Below are 25,179 nucleotides of genomic sequence, written 5' to 3' on the forward strand. Positions count from 1 at the left end.
AAAAAGAAAAAAAACAGGGGGGTGGGGGAAAAAAAAGGAAATCATTTGAGAATTTGAAAAAATGAATATACTGAAGTAGACTAAAATGAGATGATGGGGGTAAAATAGAATTTGAAAAAGTATAAACAAAAGTAAAGAATACAATAGAAAAAAATAAAGGAAAATATTTTTGATAAAAATTAAAAAGAAATATGAATTTTTTCATTGTCTGTTTTTAAGAAAAAAGAAAAGAAAAAAGAGAAAAAAGATAAGAAAAACGGAAAAAGAAAAGAAAAAATCATTTGAAAATTTGAAAAAGTGAATACACTGGAGTAGACAAAATAAAATTAGTAAAATAGAATTTAAAAAATTACATAAAAGCAAAAAATATAGTAAGAAAAATTAAATAAAAATATTTTTAAAAAGGATTGAAAGTAAAAATGAAGTTTTTCTCTTCCTGCATTCAAGAAAAAGAAAAGAATTTAAAAGAGAGAATGGAAAAAGAAAAAACAACTGAATAGATGAAACTGCTAACAGATTGAAGTAGGACTGAAATTGCTTCGTTTCCCCTAGAGGTGAGTCCACGTAGCTCTTTAAATTCCATAAATTAGCCCGAGGTGAGGCTTGTGTTCTTGAAGAGCCAAGTTGGCCCAGTGGGCGGGGCTCAGTGTAACAGCTCTGCTCTCCACTAGATGGCGCTGCTAGCCTACCGGGTGAGGTGCTCATAGTTGCGTATGTGCATGCGCGGGTTTTGCGACAATGGCGCCCTCCAGCTAGTCTGTTCTCCCGAATCAGCAATCACGCACTGTCCTCTGTCTTCAGTTCTTGTCACTCCCCGCTTTTTCACTGTCTGTAACCAGGCCCCAGGCAGTACCTCTCTCCCAAGTTTTGTCTCAGAGGCGGCTGTTTTCCCCGGCCCTTTACTTCCGAAGGACTGCGGCTTTGACCCGTTCCCCCCTCTGTGGGAGGGTCTCACTGAACAATGGCTGAATGAGCAATGGCCCAATGCCGGCTGCACCCAGGAACGCCCGCTGGACCCTGCTGTTGCTGGTGTCCTGAGACTGCGGCCAGGTGCCACCCACCCCAGAAAAGGTTCGCGAGATAGTGTAGCAGCAGCGTTTCAGGGATTATGGAAAATCACAACGCACATCTGGCACCAGGTTTCACCCTTAATGACCTTGTTCTAGCACCAGCGAATGTGGCCATTCTCTGGGGTCTTGCTGGGCCCAGGTTGTCTCACAGCCGCTACCAAATGTCCTTCCAGCCGTGGAACTGCTCTTCCCCTTGTGGCCCAAGAACTTCCCACACCCCACTCTGCTCCTGGGGATTTGCCCTTCCCACCAGAGCACCACCAGGTATCAAGCTGCAGAGTTGCACTCTAAGCTCCCCTTGTTTACAGTCTTAATGGAATTTAATCCCTCTCCTTTCTCCTTTCTCCTTTCTCCCTTTTTAGTTCAGTCCCTGCGGCTGTTCCCAAGTTTCCGCTTTCTCTCCAGCTGCTTTCAGGGGTGGGGGGAGGTGCTTTTCTTCTATTCTCCCTCCCCTGTCTCTGTCCTCTCCCTGCACAGAAAAGCACCTCCTACCCTCAGAGGTTTCTCTCTCCCCCAGTTCACCTCTCTGCACTGTATACCTCCTGAATTCTGTGGTTCAGGGTGTGCAGATTGTTGTGTTAATCCTCAGATCAGTTTTCTAGGTGTGCAGGATGGTTTAGTGTTGGTCTGGCTGTATATGATGGACGCGAGACACACAAAAAAATTCCATACTGTTTCGCCATCTTGGCTCCTCCTAGATTGATTTTTTAAAGCACTTGGGCTAACTGGAAGTTCTGCCATTTTCAGTGTGTGACTTCCAAGGTCACCCTGGGCATTGACATTAGTGATCAGACAGTGGGAGAGAGAGAGTGGGAGCCAGGATACTGTGAACACCACATTCGGCCATATTATATTCGTGAGAACCCAGTCATAGGGCTCCCTTGCATATAAGGGGATGGGAAATGGTGAGTGACCTCCCAGCAGAAACTCTTCATTAGAGAAGGAGGGCATGAACATTTGGTGAAAAGGTAGACATGTCTGCCATACTTACATTCTCTTGGGTGCAGAGAGAATAGGGTGCAGACAATAAACACGTAAGTAGGTACATTGTATAGTATTTCAGATGATAATAAGGAAAACAAGTCAGGTGAGAAGAATAGGAGGTGCAAACAAATTGTGCAAATAATTTTCCTACATGGCTACTCATTGGGCCATATTGTCTACATAGCAAATGTGAGTTGATCCTTTGCATGAGCTACAAGTAAGGACTCTCCTTCCTGCTTTGTGCTGGAGCTCTCAGATTGGAAAGAGAGACCTTACATTCTGTCCAGACAAGCCCATATTGTCCTCGCCACAAATGCCCCCAGGGTTACAGAGTTTATTGAGTACAAAAGACGTTATCAAAAAACATAACAGATGCAGACATATAAAGTGGGTTTAAATTGCTTCTGGGCTTTTTCTATTCCTTGAGCTTTTGTGTGCCTGCAGTAACTGACCTAGGGTGAAATTCAGAAGCTTTTAGTTTTGACTCAGTTCCTTTTTCGATAATACCAACTTCTTGATTCTAGAAGGATCTACTTCCCAGATGTGTGTAGAATATCAAGGGTTGATTTCCTCCAAAGTAATAAAGGATGACTTGTTGCTGACGAATACTAGCTGGTTACCTAATATCAACAATAGAAGGTTAGTTGGAAAGGAGCTAGGAAGGAACTGAATGTTGCTAATAACATGGAAGAAAGTTCTGTTATTCAATGAGAGTCAGGGGGACCTAGTGGGCATTATGCTAAGTGAGAAAAGTCAGATTGAGAAAGCCAAATACCATATGACTTCAGTTATATGGGGAATCTAAAGAAACAACAGAAGTGAACAAACAAACACAAATCAGAATCGGATCTATCCATACAGAGACCTGCTGGTTGCCAGGGGGAGGGCGGTAGAGGGATGGGCAAACGGGTGAAGGGGTGTGGGAAGTGCGGGCTTCTAGTTATGGAACGAATAAGTGATGCGGATGAAAAAAGTACAGCATAGGGAATGTAGTCAATGATATCGTAATAGTGTCGTATGGTGACAGAAGGGAGCTACGCCTGTGGTGAGCACAGCACAATATACAGAGGCATTTAATACCTACGTATATGGTTGAAACCAATGTAATCTGTGCCAACTATACTAAAAAAAAATCTAATGAATCAAGAAAAAAGTCAGGGGCTTAGACATTTCTGAAAATACACCCTATGCCTTGCATCGTGGGCTCACCCAATAAGCATTTATTGATCCTTCTTGCACACCTGGCAGTACACTAGGCCCCGGCGACACAGCAGTGATGCAGTTCTGCTCCCCCACCCAGGGCTCACCACCCGGGCGTGGAAGACACTTCAGCCACCAGCAGGCTGGATTCCAGCTGCACTGAGAATGCCACGCTGACAGTCCTGCGTGTATGCTCCACGTTAGGGGAGAACCATCCAAGAGATGATCTCTCTGCTGGGGAGTGGGTAACAGACAAGCGTGCTGTGGCATTATTGGCAAGTCAACCTCTTTGCCCCTCATCTTCTTTGTCTGGAAAGAGGAGATAATAATAACTTCCCTGCCCATCTTGCAGGGCTGCTATAAAGATCAAATGAAATCATAATACGCTATTCAGGTGTCAAGAATGTGATTAGGGCTGGATAACAATCTAGATGTCTGGGAGCACACGGGAAGGCAGGTCCTGCACAGCGATGTTCCGGGAACATAGCAAAATCTTGAATCCAGCATGAGCATATCTAAGAGGGAGACCAGTCTTAGGAAAGAAACAAAAAACAAAAACAAACTTCATAAAAGAAACCCACCTCCCCCCCGCAAAAAAACAAACAAACAAACAAACAAAAAACAAACAACCTGAGTAATGGAATATTTTGCAAGAAAAGTGATTCTTTTTTTCTTATCATTTATTTGCTATTGAGAGACAGAGAGAGACAAAGCATGAGCATGGGAAGTGCAGAGAGAGGAGGAGACACAGAATCTGAAGCAGGCTCCAGGTTCTGTGCTGTTAGCATAGAGCCTGACACAGGGCTCGAACCCATCAACCACAAGATCATGCCAGGTACCCCTGTTTTTTTCTTTTCAAGTGAAGTTTGTCAAAAGTGAAAAAAAAAAAAAAAAAAACAAAAAGAGAAAATGCCCTAAGGTACAGATCAAAATGCAAATTCAGGTGTGAAGCAAAGAAAGGACCCCCCATGGAGTGAGGCAGCCCAGGCTGGTTCAGGACTGGCAGGAGGACTTCTGCAGGCATCAGGACCTGCCAGGACATGTGTGTGGCCTGCCTGCCCGAGAACCCCTCCAAAGTAATAGAGGCTCGACAGCTGTTGTCTGGCCCTGAGCAGACCTCCAGAGAATATTCCAGAAGTTCTCCTGAATTGCTTTTCCTCCAGGGGGTGCTTGGACCCAAGGGAGCTCACTGTTCCAGAAATAAGGACGTCTCTCGGCAGTGTTTTCATTCTTCACTCTAGTGATTTCCCACAAGTGTTGTTCCAGAAGGGAAGATGCTTCTGTTCAGGGGGCCTCGGGACTCATTTGGCCTTTCTGTGGACTTTGAGACTTCACGTGCCCACACAGTGTCTATTATAAACCAAGGCATTCCTTAGGGAAAACAGGGTAAGTTCACATAGCGTAAGCCATAGTGGCCCTATTTCAAGCCCCGAGATCCCATTCATTCAGCCCAAATTTGAGAATTCATCCCAACATTGAAAGCATATGCAGGAGATCTTCAGCTTGGGGAGGTGGGGGGAGGAAATGCTTACTTTGGACTGTTTTCTTCTAATTTGTGACATGTTGAAAACTTACAGAGAAGGAAATGGTCCTTGTTTTCTGTTGGATAATGAGCAACCATAGAAAGTCAAAGTTTTGCCAAATCTCAGTATTACGGAGATAAACCAGTTACTATAGTTAGTACAGAAATAAAACCTGAATGACAACAAAGGCCCTTATTAAAAATTTATTTCACTTTTGTTTTTTTAATGCTCACAGTAACAGAGGAATTTCACGTCTAGATAGAGAAAGAGGCTGAAGGTCAGTTGCCTAACCTGGGTCTCATTTAATTCTTACTAGATGGGATTCTTACAAAGTAGGCAGTCACCCCCATTTCATAAATGAGATTGAGACCAAGAGAGTGATTTTTGCCAAAGGTCACACAGCAGTTCTAGAGCGATTATTTAAGCCTGATTACCCAACCCTCAACACTGAGCTCTTTCCTCTGCCCCCCACCTTCACATTGAGAGTCTCCTAGGACTTTGGCTGCAGTCTAGCCAGGAGGAAGTAAAGGGCTTGCAAAACTGGTTGGATCAGTGGATAGAGGAAAAGCCTGTCAACCACAGAGATGTGAGTGTGGTCAGGGAGTATTGCCCTAGTATGAAATACCACCCATACTCAGTCCTTCTACCTCTCCCCACCTCCTTCCTCCTTCTTCCTTTTGGAGCACTTCTCAATCTTGCCTCTATTGACATTTAAAGACCAGATAATTCTCTGTTGTGTGTGTGTGTGTGTGTGTGTGTGTGTGTGTGTGTGGCGGGGGGGGGGGTTGCTGTCCTCTGCATTGCAGGGTGTTTAGTAGCATCCCCAGTCCCCAATTTCTTATCCACTAGATGCCAGTAGCACCTCTCAGTCATGGTAAGGACATGGGAATATTTCCTCCCGCCAACCCCCCAGTTAAGAGCCATTGTTTTATGGTGACGGGTCATCCCACTTTGTCCTGGACTGAGAGGTTGGTCCCAGTATGAGTGTTTAAAGCAGGATAGTGGGGACCAAACAGGGACGCTTGGTCACCCTACAAGTGAGATTTCATCTCCTGCTTAAATAAAGTCTGTGGAGCAAGAGGGCATTGTGTTGACAGTGTCCTGGCAGTCTGCGGTTTCAGTGAGCTGTTGCTACACCGACTACTTCTGCCTGATCCTCCTTTCTTCCTCCAGGTAGCCTGCGAGGGGCTCAGGGGAAGTGACCTCCTTCAAGTGACCTCCTTCAGAGAGGCTGGCTGAGTAGCCATGTGCGTTGTTAGAGGACTGAAGAAGACGGGCGGGAACACTCGTGTGTGTGCACGTGTGTGAGCTGGGAGGCACAGGTGGGTGCTGACCACAGAGAGACTATGGCGCCGTCCAGGTGGGCGACGTTCAGGTGTGTTCACACCAGAAATTGATACTGGATGGGAGAAGGCTTTCAGCTCTGTGTTAAGTTGGCCTGTGCCTCTATGGTGTGGCTGTTTTAATTTATTGATAGTATATTGGTTTATTGTTGATATTTTGAAATATTCTTAGGAGTTACTCTGGGAGCCAATGAGAGGCCTTTCCCTGAGAGAAATAAACAAAAGAAAAACTTCAAAAATCGTTTGTTATCAGGATGATTTTTCTTGTGCTGTTGAGAATACAGGCAGTAGTTGGAAATATTTGGGTTCTTGGCAAACTTACCAAGTACTACTAAAACGTATCATTTGCCTCTCAGGCACTCAGCTCTTGGGGTCATGCATATACCCATTTACAGGATGAAACCAGCTGAGTTCTGAAGACAACAATGCTGAGGTCCAATGCTAGGTTTTGCTTCTGGATCACTGGGCTCCGTGGCTTGTGACCCCTGTGGTCCTCCAGGCTGTGGGAGAATGAGTCCTTTGTCTAAGTGCTGAGTCTGGGTTGCTGTAAACCTGAATGGTAAAATGACAAGTGTGGACGTGGAGGGTGTGGGTCATTTCTACTACCGTGGCTCTGCACATGGCCCTTCTTCCTTCTGTGGCTGCAGCAGCGGGGAGAAGAAGCAGGTTCCATGAGGGCAGTGCTAATGACAGCAGGTCACCTGGCGGCAAGGCCCTCCCCTTCCGGGTTTCTGGGTTTCTTCACGGTCCTTCCACTGTGCTCTTTGACACAGGTGTGGGGAGGGCGATTTACCATGTAGGAGTGTTTGCATTTTTCTTGATTATGTAAACCGGTAGCTTTTGCCAAGAACACCCTGTGCCCTGAGGCTCTAGGCTGGTTTCTTCCCATTGGCTGGCCAGGTTTTATTTTATTGGGAGGTGTAGTTTCCAAGTTGTCAAGGGGCCATACCTGCTGGTGCCTCTTTGGAGCAAAGCACCTGGAGGCAGGGGGCCCACACCCCACCCCGTAACAATGACAGTGGATGAGTTGGTTTTCTTTGTGAATGGCAAAAAGGTAAGATCGAGCTGGCCTTTGGTCTGGCTTCTCCACTCCCCGGAAACGGAAGTTTGTCCTTTGGAAGAGGCCTGTTCTCTCTTTCCTATTCTCTTTCTCTCTCTCCCTCCAAAGCCTTGCTGCATTTGGGGTAACACTGGGGAGAGAAAACCTTCTCAGAGCTAGAACACAGTCAAAACACTCCAGGGGCAAAGGAGTGGGGGGGAGGCAGGCGAGAAGAGCGGTCTCAGTTGCCAGCGACTCTGCAGCAGCAGAGACCCTGGCACAAAGCTGGAAAAGGGCACAGGGTCCTTCCTGGGTGAGACTGGAGGTCACCCACCACGCCTCCGTCTTTGTGTTTATTCCAACACACCCTGAGGCTTTCGTTGTTGTCTTTACTGAGAGAAGAAGCAGGAACTTGTTTTCTTGCTAATACCAGGAAAGAAGATGTTCGTAGCCTTTGATTCAGATATTTCACATATGTAAATGTGACAGCTAACTTGTGAGGACATTTACTGACATCTTGTGGCAAGCCACAGTTTTGTGTTTTTTTTTCCTCCCCGTAAGGGGCATGTTTCTCTCCCCCTCCCCCCCTCCCCAGTATTGCAATAAATGTTTCTAGTCTCTTACTTTGATAAAATAGCCCCTTGGGTGACCTCCATTGGTGCATAGGGACGTGGGGAAGGTAGGGGTTGTGGAGCAGAGGGGGCCTTATGATGTGGGTACCAGTCTTCCAGGCACAGCAAGGCTATGAATCTTTGCCAATTTCACTGCAGGTGAGGGGTTGGGGGGGGTGTAAGCACGTGCCTAGTCCCATCCCCTTTCCCCCACCACTGCTGGGGTACCCTGGCCTGCTCCGGAAACCCAGTAGGGAATGAGAGGGACAGTAAAAGGACAGCCATAGTTTTATCTTGTAAATGGCCATGTGTCCAAGGTGCCCAACCCCCTCCAAACAAGGGTAGTTTTATCTGTTTTGCTCTATTGGCACTTTTGAGTTGAGAGATTGGGTGACGTTTGAGGTAATTTTCAAGAACGAAAATGTACTTCACAGGGCGGGTAGTGGTTAAATTGTCAGGACGTGTTTGCGTGACTAGCAAGGGAATTGCATGAGCCATGGCAACATCCATGCTCTGAAGACCGTCGGGTTCAGTTTGAGTGGTGCCACCGGGAGGCACTGAGGATGAGGTCAGCCGTGTTCTTCCGGGTTCTTGTGTCTCTCCCTGTAGATTTCTTTTCAGGACTGGCATCTGGCAGCTAGCCATGAGGCAGGGCAAACTTCCCTGTTGACGCTTGTGAGACTTTGGCATCTGACATTTCCAACAACTTTGTTGCACTCAGCGGTTGCGTTGGAGAGTGTCAAGAAACAGTAGAGTTAGCCTTCTGGAAGGGTTACCCGCACAAAGCATCTTCTGTGGCATTTTTCTGGTCAATGTTTGCGAGTGAGCACCTGGATTCAGTGACTTCCAAGGCCGTATCTTAGTCTCAGATTCTATTATTTGTTATGCCATCAGTTTGTGTGTGACAGGACAAGATTCTGCTCTTCTTTGGGGATGGTGTGCTGTGACCCACTGGATCTGAAAAGGACATTTCAGGGTCCAACTGGCTTGGCAAAGCTGTGTCCCACGTATTTTCGTTTCACTTTAGAAGAGCAATTTCAAACTTCTAGATGGTGTCATCACATCAAACCCTACTATCCCTGGAAGCTTTTCCTATTGTCAGTGTCTGTGATGCATACTCAGGTTCTAAGTTATAAACCTGTGGCCTCTTGAGAATCTGCTAGAAAGGGGGAGAGGCAGTATAAGAAGTGATGAGGTGAAAGCATTGCTTGGGAAACAAGACCAAGCAGGGATTCCCAGGCAGATCAAGGCAGCTGTGAATAAGTTTGTTTCCATTTCTATTTCCAAGATCTTTCTATATCTAACTCTTTTGGTGTTGGATATTATGCAGAGAACTTACCAGAGAAGCCGCTGGAATTGGTGACTCACTCTTTTTGTCTTTAAAATTTTTAATGTTTATTCCTGAAATAAAGAGAGAGAGAGAGAGAGAGAGAGAGAGAGAGAGAGAGAGAGAGAGAATGAGCGGGGGAGGGCAGAGAGAGAGACACACACACACACAGAATCTGAAGCAGACTCCAGGCTCTGAGCTGTGAGCACAGAGCATGATGCGGGGCTCAAACCCACCAACCGCAAGGTCAGGACCTGAGGCAAATTCAGAGGCTTAACCGACTGAGCCACTCAGGCACCCCAGAAATTAGTGACTCACTCTTAAATGTAAGCCTCTTATTCTCCCTGTGTGAGACCGTCCAGGACTCTGTCTCCACCAGCTCGGGTTCTGGACAGGGTATAAGATGCCACTGATCAAATACCTCAAGTGTTTTCTGTGGCAGTGATGGGCCTTGATGACCAGTGTCATATCCTCTGTTGTAGAGTCAGAGTTGGAGGGAAAGAAAGAACTGCCTAGGATTTTGGTGTTATCGTAGTGACAGTCATTTTGGTGGGTGGGATTCTAGAGGCAGTGACTCTGTTTCGTGGAGATTGAGGCACCTGGAGGAATCTGGCAGCTTTGGCACGTGGGGCGCAGCCAAAGGTGTCCACGAGTGATCCCCACAAGAAGCAGGTGGCAGCTACAGAGAGCCTCTCAGTGGCTTCCACTCACTCACTCACTCACCCCCATTTACAAGCTCCTCTGTGGACTAAGCCTGTGGGGTATGTACACACTAGAGGAATATGATCTCTAAGACCAGGCATCAGCCATTCAGGAGCTTGTGAACCAGTTAAGGAGAAGGATTTTCATTCGGCAAAGTAATATATTGCAAAATGTGTTTCACAGAAAACTCTCCCCATGAGATCCTCTTTTCAGATATTCTTTTTCTTTTTTAGAAGAGGGTGTATTTGTTTATTTTTTTTTAATGCCTTCCCAGAATTTTATTTTATTATTATTTTTTAATATAATTTATGGTCAAGTTAGCTAACATACAGTGTATACAGTGTGCTCTTGGTTTTGGGGGTAGATTCCCACGATTCATCACTTACATACAACACCCAGTGCTCATCCCAACAAGTGCCCTCCTCAATGCCCATCACCCATTTCCCTCCCCCTACCCCGCCTTCTTAAACCACTTAGCACAGTGTTGGCACGTAGCAGGTTCCCAATTAATGAGGACAGAATGAGTGAATGAGTACTAAAAGCCCTTAGAAATCCTCTACTGAAGAAGTTTAGTTTGTAAACTTTGCACTTTGAAATTATCTTAAATTTGCCTAAAACGTTGTAAGAAGAATACAAAGAGATATTACAGACTACTCACATTCACCAACTTAACATTTTGTCACATTTTACTTTATCATTAACTTTATCATTCTCTCTCTCTGTATGTACACACACATACACCCACGCACACACACACGTCGAGATGTTTATATGGTACACACACGTATTAGATTTTTATGTATCTATTTATAGATATGCATGTAGATATATAGATGTATATAAGTACCTAATTAATTTTATATATTTATTTATGTATGTAATTATAGGAATAAATACATAGAGTATACAATTTTCTTCTTGAACCATTTGAGGGTAAATTTCTGATCTAATGCCATTTTACCTCTTAAACCAAGCGTAAGAATATTCTTATAGAGCCAGTGTCTCTAAAAATCAGGGAATGTGGTATTGACCTAACACTATTATCTAATCTGCCACCCCTCTGCAGCATATTCCAATGTCCCCAATAATGTCATTTTTAAGTTCTCCTAGGGTCCCAGGGTCATACCACGGCAGGGTCCCAAGCCCGGGACCCAGGGTCATACTCTGGCAGTTGGTCGCCATGTCTGTTAGTTTCCCTCGAGCCAGAATGGCTCCTTAGCTTTCCTTGTCTTTTGTGACACTGAAGTTTATGAAGAGACTAGACCATTATTTCTTAGAATGTCTCTCATTTTGAGTTTGTGTCATGCTTTCTTTTGATTAGATTCAGAGTCTGCATTTTGGGCAGGAATTCCAGAGAAGCGATAAGTGGTTCTCAGTGCGTTGCATCAGGAGGCACATGGTGTCAGTCTCCTCCATTATTTGGGATGCAAACTCTGATCACTTGGTTATGGTGGCATCCACCAGTTTTCTCTAATGTAAGATTACTTTTTTACTCTTCAGAGTTAATCAATAATCCATGAGAAGATCCTCTGAGTCTATGAAACTATCTTGATCATCAAGCTTTCACCCACTAGTTTTAGCTCCCATTGATGTTTCTTGACTTGGTCAGTTATTGTGCTGATTGCAAGATTAGGCTAACTGTATTCATTAATTGGAATTGTTCTGTCAGAAAGAACTTTGTTTCTCTCCAATCTGTTTATTTATTAGTTACCACTTTGGACTCATTAGTTTTAGTTTTATTTAATGGGTTATAACCCATTAGAGCTATTATTTGTTTTGATGCTTAAATTTTATCAGAGCAATCTGCCGAACCCAGCATTTCCTAAGCTCATATCCCCACGAAGCGTCTGTCCTTCCGAATGCCCACTGGCGTCCTGTCGAGAGAGGATTCTGTGGAGTTTGCCGGAGCAACCCTATAGCTGTGCTGTGAGAGTGGTGCAGCCATTCTCTGTAGGAATTCAAGGAAGGTGGGACCAGGTGTGCCTGGAGTGATATAAAAAGTCTTTGCTGGAGAGGTTCACTGGAGTATAAAGTCTAGATTGTCAGGAAAGTAGAAGAGGAAAAGGCTGAAAATGAAGATTAGTAACATAATGGAAAAAGGCTTTGGAAGACAGTCTAAAGAACTTGGATGTTATCTTGAACATATGGGAAGGCACGGAAGGCACAGAACAGGGGACAGATGTGATGAAAACCGAATTGGATGATAAGCAGAAGCTACAATTTGGGGGGTAGTAGTAAGCTAAGAGGTTTCTTCCTGCAGGAAAGGAGGTAGGAATCTTTATTTGTGTGTTTATGACTTCTCTGAGAGAAAAGAAATAGCTCCTTGTGTGCACTTTGTAACCAGGACTTTGGACAAACTGGATCTGTGGGGTGTAATAAAAGAAAGCTAATTTGTTTTTCTACTTTCCTTGAAACTTTCTTCAAGGGGCAAATTCTGTCAGTTTTATGACTTGTTGGGTTGCTCCTAATCAATAAAGCAGTACTATGGTCATTTCTAAGTTTCCATACACAGTCTCAATTCAGGATAGAGAGGTGAGGATAGCAAGAAAGTTCTCATCTAATCAGTGCTGGTTAAGATGGCTTCCCACCACGGGGAGCATTCAACTGTAAGTCTCACGACATCGGGCATGTGCTTTCCTCTGGCCTGCAGCTCTTCCTCAGTCTCCAGTTTAGGGAGGACTACTCCACACAGACTCTGTTGGAGGTCCCATCACCCTCTGCAGTCAGCGTTCTGGGGATGATTTAAACAACTCCACACCAACTTTCCCTCTTCTGCATGGACTACACTAGGTCCTCAGGCAACCCTCCACATCCTCTGCTTTCCCAAACTCTGAGAGTGCTCACCAATTCCAATGCTGCCATTTCTTCTTCAGTAAGCCTATCTCTAGCTTTTAGATATGCAGACCGCTATATCCCCTGTCTACAAGGGCTGTATGTTAGCTTCACATGTAGGGCTATGGAAGCCCCTCACAAAGTTTGAGGTGTGAGATACCTCCTCTCCTCAAGCTTAACAAGATGTAAGTCTCACAGTACCATTCTCTGGAAAGAAATTCTTGTCACAAATTCTCTCTTTAATCATCCTAATCACCCAAACCCTATTACCCTTGATAACATATGATGAATGTGAGTAGTGAAATAGGTTGTCATGGATTTCCTTTGACTATTTGCACTGAAAACTGGTACCTCACTTTGTAGACCACATTTTCATCTTGTTGAATATATCATTTGTGGACCTTTGGGTTGAGATCTCCTCCACATCTCACATGTGTTGATGTTATTGACTGTGCTAGCCCAACACACACAATACTCCCTGTGACCACAGGCCAACAGACTGGCTCTCTACCGTCTGAGAATGTACATGCTGGGAGGCATAGCCAGAGACCTGCATGCTGCCATTCTTAGCTGTCCCTGGCATTCACAGGTGTGACCTAACAGCTGGAAATGAGATGTTTGACTTTAAGGGGGCTCTGCCTTGGCCAGCCCAACACGGCAGGTGCAATACCTAAGCCCTCCGTGGTAGGTGCAGAGCAAAGCACTAAGACTTTTAGATTTGGAAAATATCAGCATGTACACAGAACGGCTTGTAGTTCATATGTTCATTCTTGTGGAATTATCAAGAAAAAGACCTTGGTTTTCATGGTATATTTAGCACATCCCTGTTAACTCCACATTCTTGGGCGAGACAATGGGTAAGTATACTTAGGATATCTTTTCTTTTTGTTTTTACTCTTATAGGTGGTGGAGAAGAATGCGGACCCAGAAACAACCCTTTTGTCCTACCTGAGAAGAAAATGTATCCTGACTTTGGAGGGGGAGGAGGCGATGAGGACTCATTCTCTAGGCCTTATGTCACTTTCTAGTGATGGGTGGGAGGCCGTGAAGTGTGGAGGACAGAGCCCTAGAGTCTGGCTCTGGGCCCCTGTATTGTAGCTCTGTCACTCAGCAGCTGTGTGACTCTGGGAAGTCATCTGAACTTTCCCGGTGTAAAATTATCAGCTGTCCACTGAGATGATTCTTCCTGATGTTTCTTAAGATCTCTTCCAGGTAAGACTCAAGTGATGCCAGGGTTTAATCCAGGGCATGTAAAATGAAGAGCTGTGAATGGCCCTCATTAGTCTGGTAAGCCATTCCCCTTGAGGAGGGGGCCTTCCTCAAGAGATCCCTGTGGACCCATAGAGGGCTTCCTGGCAATCTTCCCAGCTCTGTGAAGACGGAGGGAAGGTCGGAGGAAGGGGTGTTCTTTGGGAAAGGATGCCTGAGTTGGGGAACTGTATAGAGGTGCCATCCATTGTGGAGATGGTGGGCCCCAGGAGGCACGGGACAGTGGAGTCCCGAGGGGCCCTTGGGATGCTCCTCTTCTCCCTCAGCGCAGGCAAGGTTCTGTAATATCTAATACCTTGTGGTCTTTGAAGGTAGGAAAGTACTCTGAGACCCTAGAACAGAAACAACAGAGACAATATGATAGGAGCTGGCATTTAAAGAGCATTTACTATATGTAGGTGGAGTTCAAGGTGATTTTCATACCTGATGTCACTGATGTCCATAGCAATTCCTTTGACAGAGGAGGAAGTGAGGCTGGCACATGAGAAGGTCCTGCTTCTTGCTCATGTTCTGGGCAAATGCTAACAGAGCCCAGGCTAAAGCCCAGAGCCAGGCTCTTAACCTCCTGACCATACTGGAAACTATTCAGGGTTGGTTGCCGGGATGATGCTCATCCTGACCTCCTCTCACCCCGGGGGCAGGGATGTCCAGTGGCTCATTCAGGTGATACGTCCTGGGACAACAAAGGATTTTTTCAGTTCTCACAAAAACAAGTCTGAAGTCCATGGCCTTACCTCTAGTTCACTCACCTCTTACCGGATGGTGTCTGGCTCTCGTGTACTTTGTCCTGGATTTTCCATCTGGAGAGTGCAAGTCTGGAGTTTCACAGCACATGAACTTGGTGGCTCTTTTGCAGAGGTGGAATCACTCAGTAGGCTCAGAAGACTGCACAGAAGTCTATTTCCAGCCTCTCTACCTGGGAGGTCTGAGAAGAGAGGCACATTCTCAGAGATGGTTGACATGAGATTTAGTTTTCTCATAAGGTGTCAAAGGCCAAAAATTCTCAGAAATGTCTGATCATAGCAATTGCTAGTTTAAAGGTCGAATCTTAAATGAAATCCCAAATGAAAGTTTTCACATATATGAAGGCCAGGTGGCTTCTTGATGTTGGTGGGGAGACTTCATTTCTGGGAGTTCTGGGAAAGAAAGAAAGAAAGAAAGAAAGAAAGAAAGAAAGAAAGAAAGAGGGAGGGAAAGAAGGAAGGAAGGAAGGAAGGAAGGAAGGAAGGAAGGAAAGAAAGAAGGAAAGAAAGGAAAGAAACAAAGAAAGGAAAGAAAGAGCCCAGTCTTGATCTCTACCCTGGATTCCAGAAAGATCCCTAGGCTAGAAGATTTTGTTAGACTTTGGGCTCCTACCATTGGTTTCCATGTGCCTCTATATTGTCTGAATTGCTGCTAATGACATATATTCTGATGAGTGAGAAGAATAACTTAGGGCACAAAGAGCATTTCCCAAATGTGTTTTGAAAGAGGTAGCTGCATGGTGAAAGAGGAGCCCCCAGATCTGGAGTCAGATGATAGTGTTTAGGCCCTAACACAAGGGAAATTGAAGGTCTGTGTTGCCTTGCAGGGCTCACATTACGTCCTGGGCCTCAGTTTGTTTTGTTTTGTTTTAATCTGTGGGGAAATAGTACCTCCTACCCCACTTGCTCACTAAATTATTGTGAAGATCAAATGTTCCCATGGGTGTATTTTTCAAGTGTAAGATACTATATCATCATTAGTTATTAATTTCATCTTGCCAGTGTGGGAAATGACCAGTGATAATGAACTCCCTCTTTGGCAGATAGCTGGATGGCTTAGAGGCCTGCAGTCTACTGGGAAAGCAGGCACATAGATGGTGTGTCTCAGGCAAAGGGGCTGCTTTAAGTGCTGTTCTCTAGAATAGCCTATTCCTTAGGTGTGTTAACAAACTCAAAGTTATCAACTCCTGCCAGTGTATGTAAGAGATGGCTCCAATAGTGGTCCCCAACCTCAAAGAATCTTCCTTTTAATTTATGTTCACATAGCCTATGGGTGGATATTCAAAAGCCCCTCATCCAACCCTAATTTTGGTTCCTGGACTTCATCAACCCAAAAGGTTCAAGGTGAAGAGTTGGGACTCAGTAGGTCCAGAAGAGATCAAAGTCTCTTTCCGGCCGGAGTGGATTCATTGCATACCCAGCCAGGATGATGTGAGGGCTGCCCCACATGCTCAGCCTTTTAGGTGCCAGATTCACCAGCCCAGTGAGACCACAGGGTTGGGAGCCTAGAAGAGCATGCCAGGAAGACCCCGCAGTCAAGAAAAGTCTCCAGGATTGGAGAGCAGTGGGACCCCAGTCCCAGGGAATACTTGGGTGCTGTCTGATGGGACCCTGATACCTTTCTTCTGTGCAGTGGGGATGATCCCATTCTCTGCCTTCCGGGGTGCAGTGCAGGCTTTTCTGGAGACAGAGGCTGTGTGGGTCTGCTACCTCCTTGGGTTGAGGGGCTTGAGCCTATGTGGGGCGATGGCTGGCTCTGCACATGCACTTCCCAGTGGCCCAGCAAAGACACTTCTGTGAGTTCATGTTCCTTAACCCTTGACCATCCAGTGGGGCTGAGCGGGACCAAGCTGGGCTGTGGAGAAGGGGGCTGCGGGGCTTGCACGGTGATGCTTTCCAAGTATGATCGTTTCCAGAACAAGATCATGTATCCTTTGCCGGCTACCTGATTGTCCATGCAAGGACTGTGATGCAGGGGTCAGGTTGTGAGTGTGTGTGTGCATGTGTGTGTGTGCATGCACACGAGACCTTTCTTGATGTTGATTTATTTTTGAGAAAGAGAGAGACAGAGCATGATGGGCAAGGGGCAGAGAGAGAGGGAGACACAGAATCCGAAGAAGGCTCCAGGCTTGAGCTGTCAGCACAGAGCCTGAGGCGGGGCTCGAACTAACAAACTGCAAGATCATAACCTGAGCCAAAGTCAGAGGCTTAACTGACTGAGCCACCCAGGCTCTCCTGAGACCTTTCTAAGATCCAGATTAATTTCCCATCCCACGAAATGCTTTACTTGGTCTCAACTGCCTATGGGATAAAGTCCAATCACTGTGCTTAGCACTCATGGCCCATAGAGGAAGGTGTGCCCCACCTTTCCATCTCCAGCTTTCTCCCTTCGTGGGACCAGCATCCCATCCTTGGGACAACTATGGACTCCTAACACTCTCTTCCCGCTGATTTCCTGGTCTTTGCATAAGTTGTTATACAAGTCTTAGAGTGCCCTTTTTCTAGGCCTTCTTTACTTGGCTAACTCTTGCTAGGTCTTTTGGACTGGGTAAAATATTACCTCCTCCGGGAAGCCTTCCTTGACCTCCTAAGGTTGGGTTGGGTACCCCTTGTCTGTGCAGGTCCCACAGCACCCTGTGCTCAGCCCTCCTGAAACGCTTACTATAAACTCTTTAGATTGCATCTTTATGCTGGCTTCTATTTTCCTGAGTTGACCGCAGACTTCTAAAGAGCATTGTACACACCTCCATTTCCTCAGCCCCCAGCAGAATGCCTGGCATGTGACTGGCCCTCAGTAACTGATGTTGAGTCAATGGATGAGGGGTTCATAGAAAAATGGATATCAGGAAGCTCTGTGTAAAGGGCTGTTGTCTCATGTTCCCCGGGGACTGCCCCTCCCTGTTCCCCACAGAGCATGGGAGAAAAGGAGGTAGCTGAGAGCTGGGGAGCAAAAGGGACTGGAGCTTCTGAAACTGCAGAGAGGCTTCAGAAGGGCCCTACAGAGAGAGGAGCATGTGCTGTGCCTGGAACCTGTGGCAACTTCCTCTTGACTCAGCCTCCAGGGTCGGGCTAAGAGGATACTGCGGGTAACCCTGGCGCCCGTACTCCAGCTCGGAGGCCTAGGATGCACTGATGCATGCTCCATAGGACCCTGCAGGGGCTCGTGTCTCCCCGGGGCATGGGGGGGGGGGGCTTCCTTTGTTGCTAGCCCAGAGTCCTTGGTGGAGGCTTGAGGACAGCTGCGGAAGAGGCCAGAATGTAACGTAGAGTGAGGAGTAATGACACAAAGCGTCTCAAAGTCTCTGATGGCCTGTGTGAACAATGAAATGACCTTAATCTGGGGCTCCAGCCACTTTTCTGTCAATGCCTGCCTGGCCCCCATCTGTTCTTTGCATCATGTTGCCGTGACGACTGTGGAAGGAATAGGAAGCACCAAGTCGAGGCTGCATCCTGTGCAGGTAACTGGAGGAAACAAAAGCTCAGGCCAGGGCTACAGACTTTCTTGGGAATGTGAGGCTGAGTGTCACTGCCAGGCTGGGAGGCGCTGTGGCCCCGTCACCTCTCCATCTCCTCTGGGGGTGGTGAGGTGGAAAGATGAGGCCCCAGGTCTAAAGCTCCCTCCTGGGACCATTACATGACCCCGAGGGAACCACGAGGTCAACCAGATCTGGTGGCCAGGGCAGTCGGGTCATGCCAGACCCGGAGGGGGGAGCGGCGATGGATCTCCCCACCCAGTCCCCCGAGTGTGCTTAGGGAACCCCTGTCATCTCATATTCAAGATTCCAAAAGCTCTGTGTTCTTGATTAAGAAGCCTGCCTATTCCCTGCTCCCTCGAATGGTAATCCCATGGCTCCTCTCATGTCCTGCCTGCAGAAAATACAGATGTGAGCTACAATGCCTCTATCGTCACTAACATGGAGGTTAGGATGGGCTTAAGAAGAGAATAGAGGCATCTGAATGTCTGACCGAGGCTTTTTTCCTGATGGTATCAGGCCACCTGGCAGTGGATGGAAATTAGGTACAAAGAGTGGACAGTAATCTGAGAGGTTTTGTGGAGAGAATCCTATGCTTTGGGGTAACGTGGAAGGAAATGACAGCAGAGCACTGTGGGAAGGGAAGGCCATTGTTTCCAGAGTTCTTTGTGTGGGGAAACTGATGCAGGGCTCTTCTGGACATTATAGTCACAGAAGGTACCAGAGGCAGGCCCACTGGCCGTTTGAGGTGACATGTTGCTCAGATCGTGCCTTTCTTGGACACTTTTACGTGAATGTGGGGCCAGGGCCTCTGGCTGAGCAAGCTGGCTGTATTCTAGGGGAGGCGTGTCCTGACCAGTCACCTGAGGTCACAGGAGTAATGGTTCACCTCTATGGCTTCCTTTCTTAGGGAGCAATAGGAGGAAATCATTAAACTTTTCCAACCAGCAGGAGATGTTAGAGGGTTAATTCTAGCCTTGTAATTTGCTTTGAAACAAGCAGATGAAAGACAGAACAGTTTAACCACAGGGATCATGTCTGAATAATCAGCCAAAACCCTCATTTCCAATGGTACAGATTCTTATTCCCAATGCTCTTATTTTGGCCCCAAGTAAGTTGTAGAGCCATATTTCACTTCTGCTTTTCCATTGGCTTTTTTTTTGTGGTTCCTATGACACTACGCTTTGCTCGAATTCCTCCTACTTCCAAGTTGGCGCCCACGTTCATCTCATTCTTAATAAACGCTGATTGAGGGGCGCCAGGGTGGCTCAGTTGGTTAAGCCTCTGACCTCGGCTCAGGTCATGATCTCACAGTTCTTGGGTTCGAGCCCTGTGTCGGGCTCTGTGCAGACAGCTCAGAGCCTGGAGCCTGCTTCGGATTCTGTGTGTCCCTCTCTCTCTGACCCTCCCCTGCTCACACTCTGTCTCTGCCTGTCTCTGAAAAGTGAATAAACATAAAAAATGTTTTTAAACTGCTGATTGATTTGGATTGCAGGCTAGTGTATTAAAAGAATATGACACAGCTCTTCCATTCACCATGTGCGATTTTGGCTAAATCTTTTAAAACTCTGGGCCTGCTTCGTCCTGTGTTCAGTGCAAAGAATGGAGGGTGAGAAGCCCTTCCGGTTCTACTGGTCAGTTTTCTTTGAAGAGGCTTTTCTGTGAATAACTAGCATCGGTCGACTACCTGTTATGTGCCAAGTGTGATAATGTCAAGGGTGTCATGTGAATTATGTCATTAAATCCTCACCACAGCCCCAGAGATAAGTACTAGGGTGGTCGTCATGATACAGATGAGGGGCCTGTGGCTCCCGAGAGGGTTGGTAGCCTGGCCAAGGCCACAGTCAGCACTAAGACTGACTTTGTGCAGTGACTGCTACCCCACGCCACCTGTCGACGTGGACTGACTTCAGCTGGGTCATCTAGAGAGCCTGAGAGCGTTTGTGCCAATGCATATGTCTACGTGGTCTGTCCCTTTTAGGAGAGAATTGCCAAAAGCCATGGCTCCCAGTGCGGGTTCTGCACCCCTGGCATCGTCATGAGCATGTACACGCTGCTCCGGAACCAGCCTGAGCCCACCATTGAGGAGATTGAGGATGCCTTCCAAGGTACGGGCCTGGAGGCACAGCCTAAGGGGTCGAATAGCAGCTGGGGCTCTCGGAGGTTAGGGAAGGGCCAGAGTGTCAGTCAGGAATGGGTTGGGATATGGGGCACTGCCTTTTGGAGGAAAGGCTCAGGTACCCAGTGTGGTGGCTACGGTCTGCTGGGAGCTTAGCCTCAGGGCTCTCTGAGAGCCCTCTCTGAGAAGAACACTCACATGGTCTGGAGACCTCCTGGGTCTCCTGCCTTAGTGTTCATCTTCCCAAGGTGTCCTTCAGTGCTCGGAAGGGGTGGCACTGCCTGGTTGGCACAGGAGGAGATCATGTGGAAAATTCCACAGAGGCTAGTCACGTGGCTTCCATTCTTCTCAGCTTTTATTAGACAGGATCCTGCAAAGGCCACTTAATGAGGATAGTGGCTGTGATTCTGAGCCTTGGGCAGGAACTGGCTTCCCACTTGGCCTTTTGTGAATGGGTCCAGGACCCTGGGCATGGTGTCTGTGCCTCTGAATTGAACACAGAAGACTTGCGTCCTTTCACCATTTCAATTCATCATTGACTCAATCAGTTGTATCGAGTCCTATCATATGTCAGGCACTATACAAGGTACAAGGGACACAGGGATGTCCCAGGGGATGAAAGATGGTCTCTACGCTCACGGAGTTTGCAGTCTGAATGGGAAGAGAGATTATAACGTAGTTTGATAAACTCATTGAGAAGGCCATGACCAGACACCAGGGGAGCGCTCAGAAGACACCTGATTCGGTCTGGGCAGTGTAGGAAGGCTTCCTGGAAGAAGTGATAGATGTTTTGAAGTCAGAAATACGAGGAGGAGGACAGGGTGTTCCAGGCAGAGACCACAGAATATGTAAAGTGAGTATTCAACTGAGCCAGGAGTAAAGTCACAAGCCCCTCACCTGCCCCCGGTGCCTGTGCTGACAATGCAGCTTTGTCCCTTGGCCCACAGGAAACCTGTGTCGCTGCACGGGCTACAGACCCATCCTCCAGGGCTTCCGGACCTTCGCCAGGGTAAGTGGGGGCTCTGGGACAGCTCCTCAAGCAGCGACACTCCACAATCCCAGTTGGCAGGGTCCAAGGGCCCCTGGAGGAAGAGGAAAAGGGGGGATGGCCAGCTGGTGGATCTACCTGCATTGGACTCTGTTGTCTTTGTTCCGTCCACGTCAGTAGCACGAGGACTTCCCTTCCAGGGAAGGCTTGTTCCTGGAAGAAGCACGATGCCCAAGGCTAATTTCCTCCAGGGCATTTGGGTCTGACAGTGCTCTTGTGGCCCAGGTGCTGAGCCCTGGTGTTAAGTAACAACCCAGCCCACCCCGCAGCTGCGCCTCTCCTCCTTCCTCTCCCAGCTGCTTTCCGTGGTTGGCACTCTGTGGGGCCTATAAACCTGCTAATGAGGTCTCCAGACAGTGTGTGAATCCCTGCAGTGTTCGTACACCTCCGAGGGAGAAGTCTGGGGCTGGCTGTGCGGGCGCTGATTACATAAACACGACACACACCTGCCATCTGCCAGGGGAGGCGGACAGAGGGCTGGCCTCTCCCTTCTTGGCTTCTCTCCCCAGCTTCTACCTGGCCCCCCAACAGGGTCGAGTTGACTCTGACCCCAATCAAACCGTCTCATCTCAATTTAATTTTGGGTTGGGGGCAGAGTCAGATGCCTTTCACTGACCTTTCGGGGTGCTACATTAGGAAAAGGATATTGTATCCAGATGACCACAAAGAGTGGAGACACAGACAGAGCCTATGGGAGGGAGGGCAGCCCACTCTGCTGAAGGCGTTTGATGACAAAGAACAAGGAGGTGCGGATTTAAATGAAAAAGATCCAAAGACTCCTCCAGTCTTGGAGTCTGCAGACCTGGGTTCAAATCCTAGTCTTTCACTTACCCGATGTATGACCCTGGGCAATTTCCTTGTTTCTCAAATGGGGATTATAATGGCACATACAATATTATAACGTTATAATAATACATATATAATTATAATAATATTATGAAATTATATAATGCCTATAATAATTCTTATAGTGTTTGTGGAAAGTACTTCTTGTAAAGCCCTTAGAACAGTGCCTGGCACATCTTAAATATTAAGTATTTCGTCTCTCACGCAATATTTGATCTACATAAATTGCTCAAGCTTCCCTGAGAGCCAAGGATTGTTAATCTCGCCCACGTATTTATTTCTTAAGAGGCTTCTCAAAGAGCTACAATCTTATCAGCCCTCCTACTTTCTGAAAAAGTGAAGGGCTTTTGAGTGTAGTAGATGGTTATGTCCCTTCTCAGGGTTGGAGTTTTATCATCGTTGAAATGGTCCTCGACCAGCTGCCAGGCGGTGTAGAGCTGAGTGGCCTGAGCTCCCCAAATGACTCGCACACAGGGTGTGCTCAGAAGCTCATGCACACCAGTCGTTGGAGACCCCTAGACCCCTGTCCCCAAGGTCTTATTCAGAGCCTTTGAACTCTGACTTTACCCACCGTTCTAACAAACCTGCCTACCTCATTTTCATGCCCATAGCACACATTAGGTAAGTGAAGAGGATTTGCCAGAAGGAGGCACACTGTTCACAGCAAGAAATGGCACTGTCCATCTAGCAGCAGGGAAGGAAATGGAGGAACAGTAAAACGAGCACAAGCCTAGTAGTCTAGTACGCTGAGAAAAGGAGAAATCTCTCCAGGGGAGAAAAACCCAGCCTTATCCAACCTCATTGACATTAGACATTGAGGGAGTGACACATTATTGTACATCCCAGTAATTTATGTCATGGCCATGGCAATGGATTATCAAGAAGAACAATGTCAGGAAGAATGAGCTGACACTTCATCCGGAAAGGGTACTTTGGTGAAATATGTCCTTCCCCTGCCAAGCACCGGGTGAGCGAGGCCGATGGCTTGCTGTATGCAGGTTCCCTCGCTTTGGTTAGGGCCTGGTGATTCTCCTGCATCACCCCTCTCCAGGAAGACAGCTGAGAAGAGACACTACAGGGACATTTATTTCTTCCAGAGGAAAAGGCAAGGCCATGGTGGGAGGGTCCAGAGGAGACAGCACTGTGACATCCAAGGCAAGGCTGTGAGTGCAGAAGGTGGCTGTGCACAGGGCAGCATGTGCAGGGGCTAAGGCCAGGGCAGGGTTCTCTGTTGGTGACAGGTCTAACAGCACTTTCTTAAAGGCCATACTTTCAGCCTCCGTGGCCCTTTGGGGACTTTCCTGGGCCCACTAGTGGGGGTGTGACTCATCCCTTGGGAACTGGCAGCACGGAATGGTGTTTCCCATGATTCAAGTGCAGAAGGGCCACCCCAGACCTGCTGCTGTAGGAACTGGCTGCCTTGGAGGGGTGCCCGGGGCAATGTCTGGGAATTTCTCCCACCTTTGTCTCTGAGCATGATTCCATGATTCTAGAGTGTCTCCCAGGTCCTGAGCTGAGACTCCCGTCTTCTCAGGATGGATCACTCAGGTGGACCCACCCCTTCCCCACCCTCATTTCCTTCGTTCTGGGAGCTCTACCCTGTGCTCTGCCCCTGGCACCCTGAAAGATCTTGAGCTAGTCTTTCCCCAGGGTGATGGGTCATCAGACCTGTACCCATCCTCAAGCATAGGATCACAGTGAGGAAGGAAGTATGTCTAGCTTTCGTGAGGTCATCTGGCACACTGGCTGGACACCTCTTTGAACCCAACACTGGGCCCAGACATGCTTTGAAGGAGCTCCACAAGACCCCAGCCTGGAAAGAGGCCATCCGGGCCCCCTCAGAGCTTGACTGATGTAGAAGTAGAGGCTCTTGGGGGCCCAGAGAATAAAGGGAGAAAATGGAGCTAAAGATATGTTTTGGTAGAGTAGGACTTAGCTTTAATAGAGACATTTTCTCAAAATTTCCTGGTGCTTCCAGGAGAGATCTTACTTGTCTAGTCATGAGTGACTTAGTCTCCATCAACCAAGAAAGGGAGAGTGGTTAGAGCAGAGGTCTTCCGTCTGCGCAGAGGTCAGTGGAATGGGAGCGGCTGGCGGCTGTTTCTACTGATGCTGGCACAGCAGCAGGCCTCAATTTCGTTGAATATTCACGATCCAGCATCTGTAGCTTCTGTGCAAACTCTTTGCAAATATTTCTGTGTGAATATCTGTCATCTTTCTAGGATGGTGGGTGCTGCGGAGGAAGTGGGAACGACCTGAACTGTTGCATGAACCAGAAGACAGACCACAAGGTGAGTGGGACCTCCTTTCTCTGGAAGCCTGGGGGCCAATCTCAGATCCAAGGAGCAGCGGACTCTCTTCACAACCTCAGCAGTGCGGCCAGAAGAGGAAACGTTGATGCCCACCCTGAGTGGGGGGTGAATGTGCACATTAGCCCCGGGGCCTCTGGCAAGACCTCCTTGTTCCTGCCTCCCAGGAGCAGCACGGCCCCCCGCCAAGCCTGCTGGGGTGGGGGTGGGGAGATGCAAACAAGCTCGCTTGGACAAAGGATTGGGTAGATCATACAGGTGTTTTAGAGGAGGAGATGAGGTATCACTCATCTGTTCCCTTTCCCAGCAGATCACTCTCTCGCCATCTCTATTCAACCCGGAGGAGTTCATGCCCCTGGATCCCACCCAGGAACCCATCTTCCCCCCAGAGTTGCTGGTAGGTGATGCCCCGCGGAGAGGCCCCGCTAAGTCTGTGTGCCATGAGCCCCTGGAGACCCACTTTATTCATACCAATGGGGACCTTTGTGTCCTTGTCCTTTGGGTTTTCCTTTCTCCTTCTGACACTGGAGGTCAAGTCCCTCTGTCACATACTCCCAAAGGGACCCACACTTGTCGCACACATGTCACTCTGAGCACAGAGAGTGGATCCCTCCAGGACCCTGTGTAGAGTAACAGGTGCTCCAGAAGCATCTGCTGACCTGGCTACGTCGGATGTAAAAGTAAGTCCCTTAGCACCCATTCTCCTCCTTGCAAGCAGTCCATTATTTTACAAACCAACCA

At 47.5% G+C, this 25,179-nt stretch overlaps 1 protein-coding gene across 3 annotated transcripts in view; it reads left to right on the forward strand.

Annotated features, from left to right (window-relative positions):
- Window positions 1-7,068: 7,068 nt before the first annotated feature.
- LOC122216453 (xanthine dehydrogenase/oxidase-like) overlaps window positions 7,069-25,179 on the forward strand; it is a 64,702-nt gene continuing 46,591 nt past the window's right edge. For 2 of the 3 annotated variants that reach the window (XM_042933312.1, XM_042933314.1), the window contains exons 1-8: window positions 7,069-7,174; window positions 13,535-13,592; window positions 16,474-16,570; window positions 17,993-18,101; window positions 20,098-20,224; window positions 21,183-21,244; window positions 24,352-24,420; window positions 24,749-24,835. In XM_042933312.1, coding sequence (XP_042789246.1) covers window positions 7,133-7,174; window positions 13,535-13,592; window positions 16,474-16,570; window positions 17,993-18,101; window positions 20,098-20,224; window positions 21,183-21,244; window positions 24,352-24,420; window positions 24,749-24,835 — 651 coding nt within the window. In that variant the 5' untranslated portion in view covers window positions 7,069-7,132. Of the gene's footprint in view, window positions 7,175-13,534; window positions 13,593-16,473; window positions 16,571-17,992; window positions 18,102-20,097; window positions 20,225-21,182; window positions 21,245-24,351; window positions 24,421-24,745; window positions 24,836-25,179 lie in introns of all 3 variants that reach the window. The other variant, XM_042933313.1, reaches the window with a different exon arrangement.

Source organism: Panthera leo, chromosome A3, assembly GCF_018350215.1.
Source record: "Panthera leo isolate Ple1 chromosome A3, P.leo_Ple1_pat1.1, whole genome shotgun sequence".
NCBI classification, from domain to species: Eukaryota; Metazoa; Chordata; class Mammalia; order Carnivora; family Felidae; genus Panthera; species Panthera leo.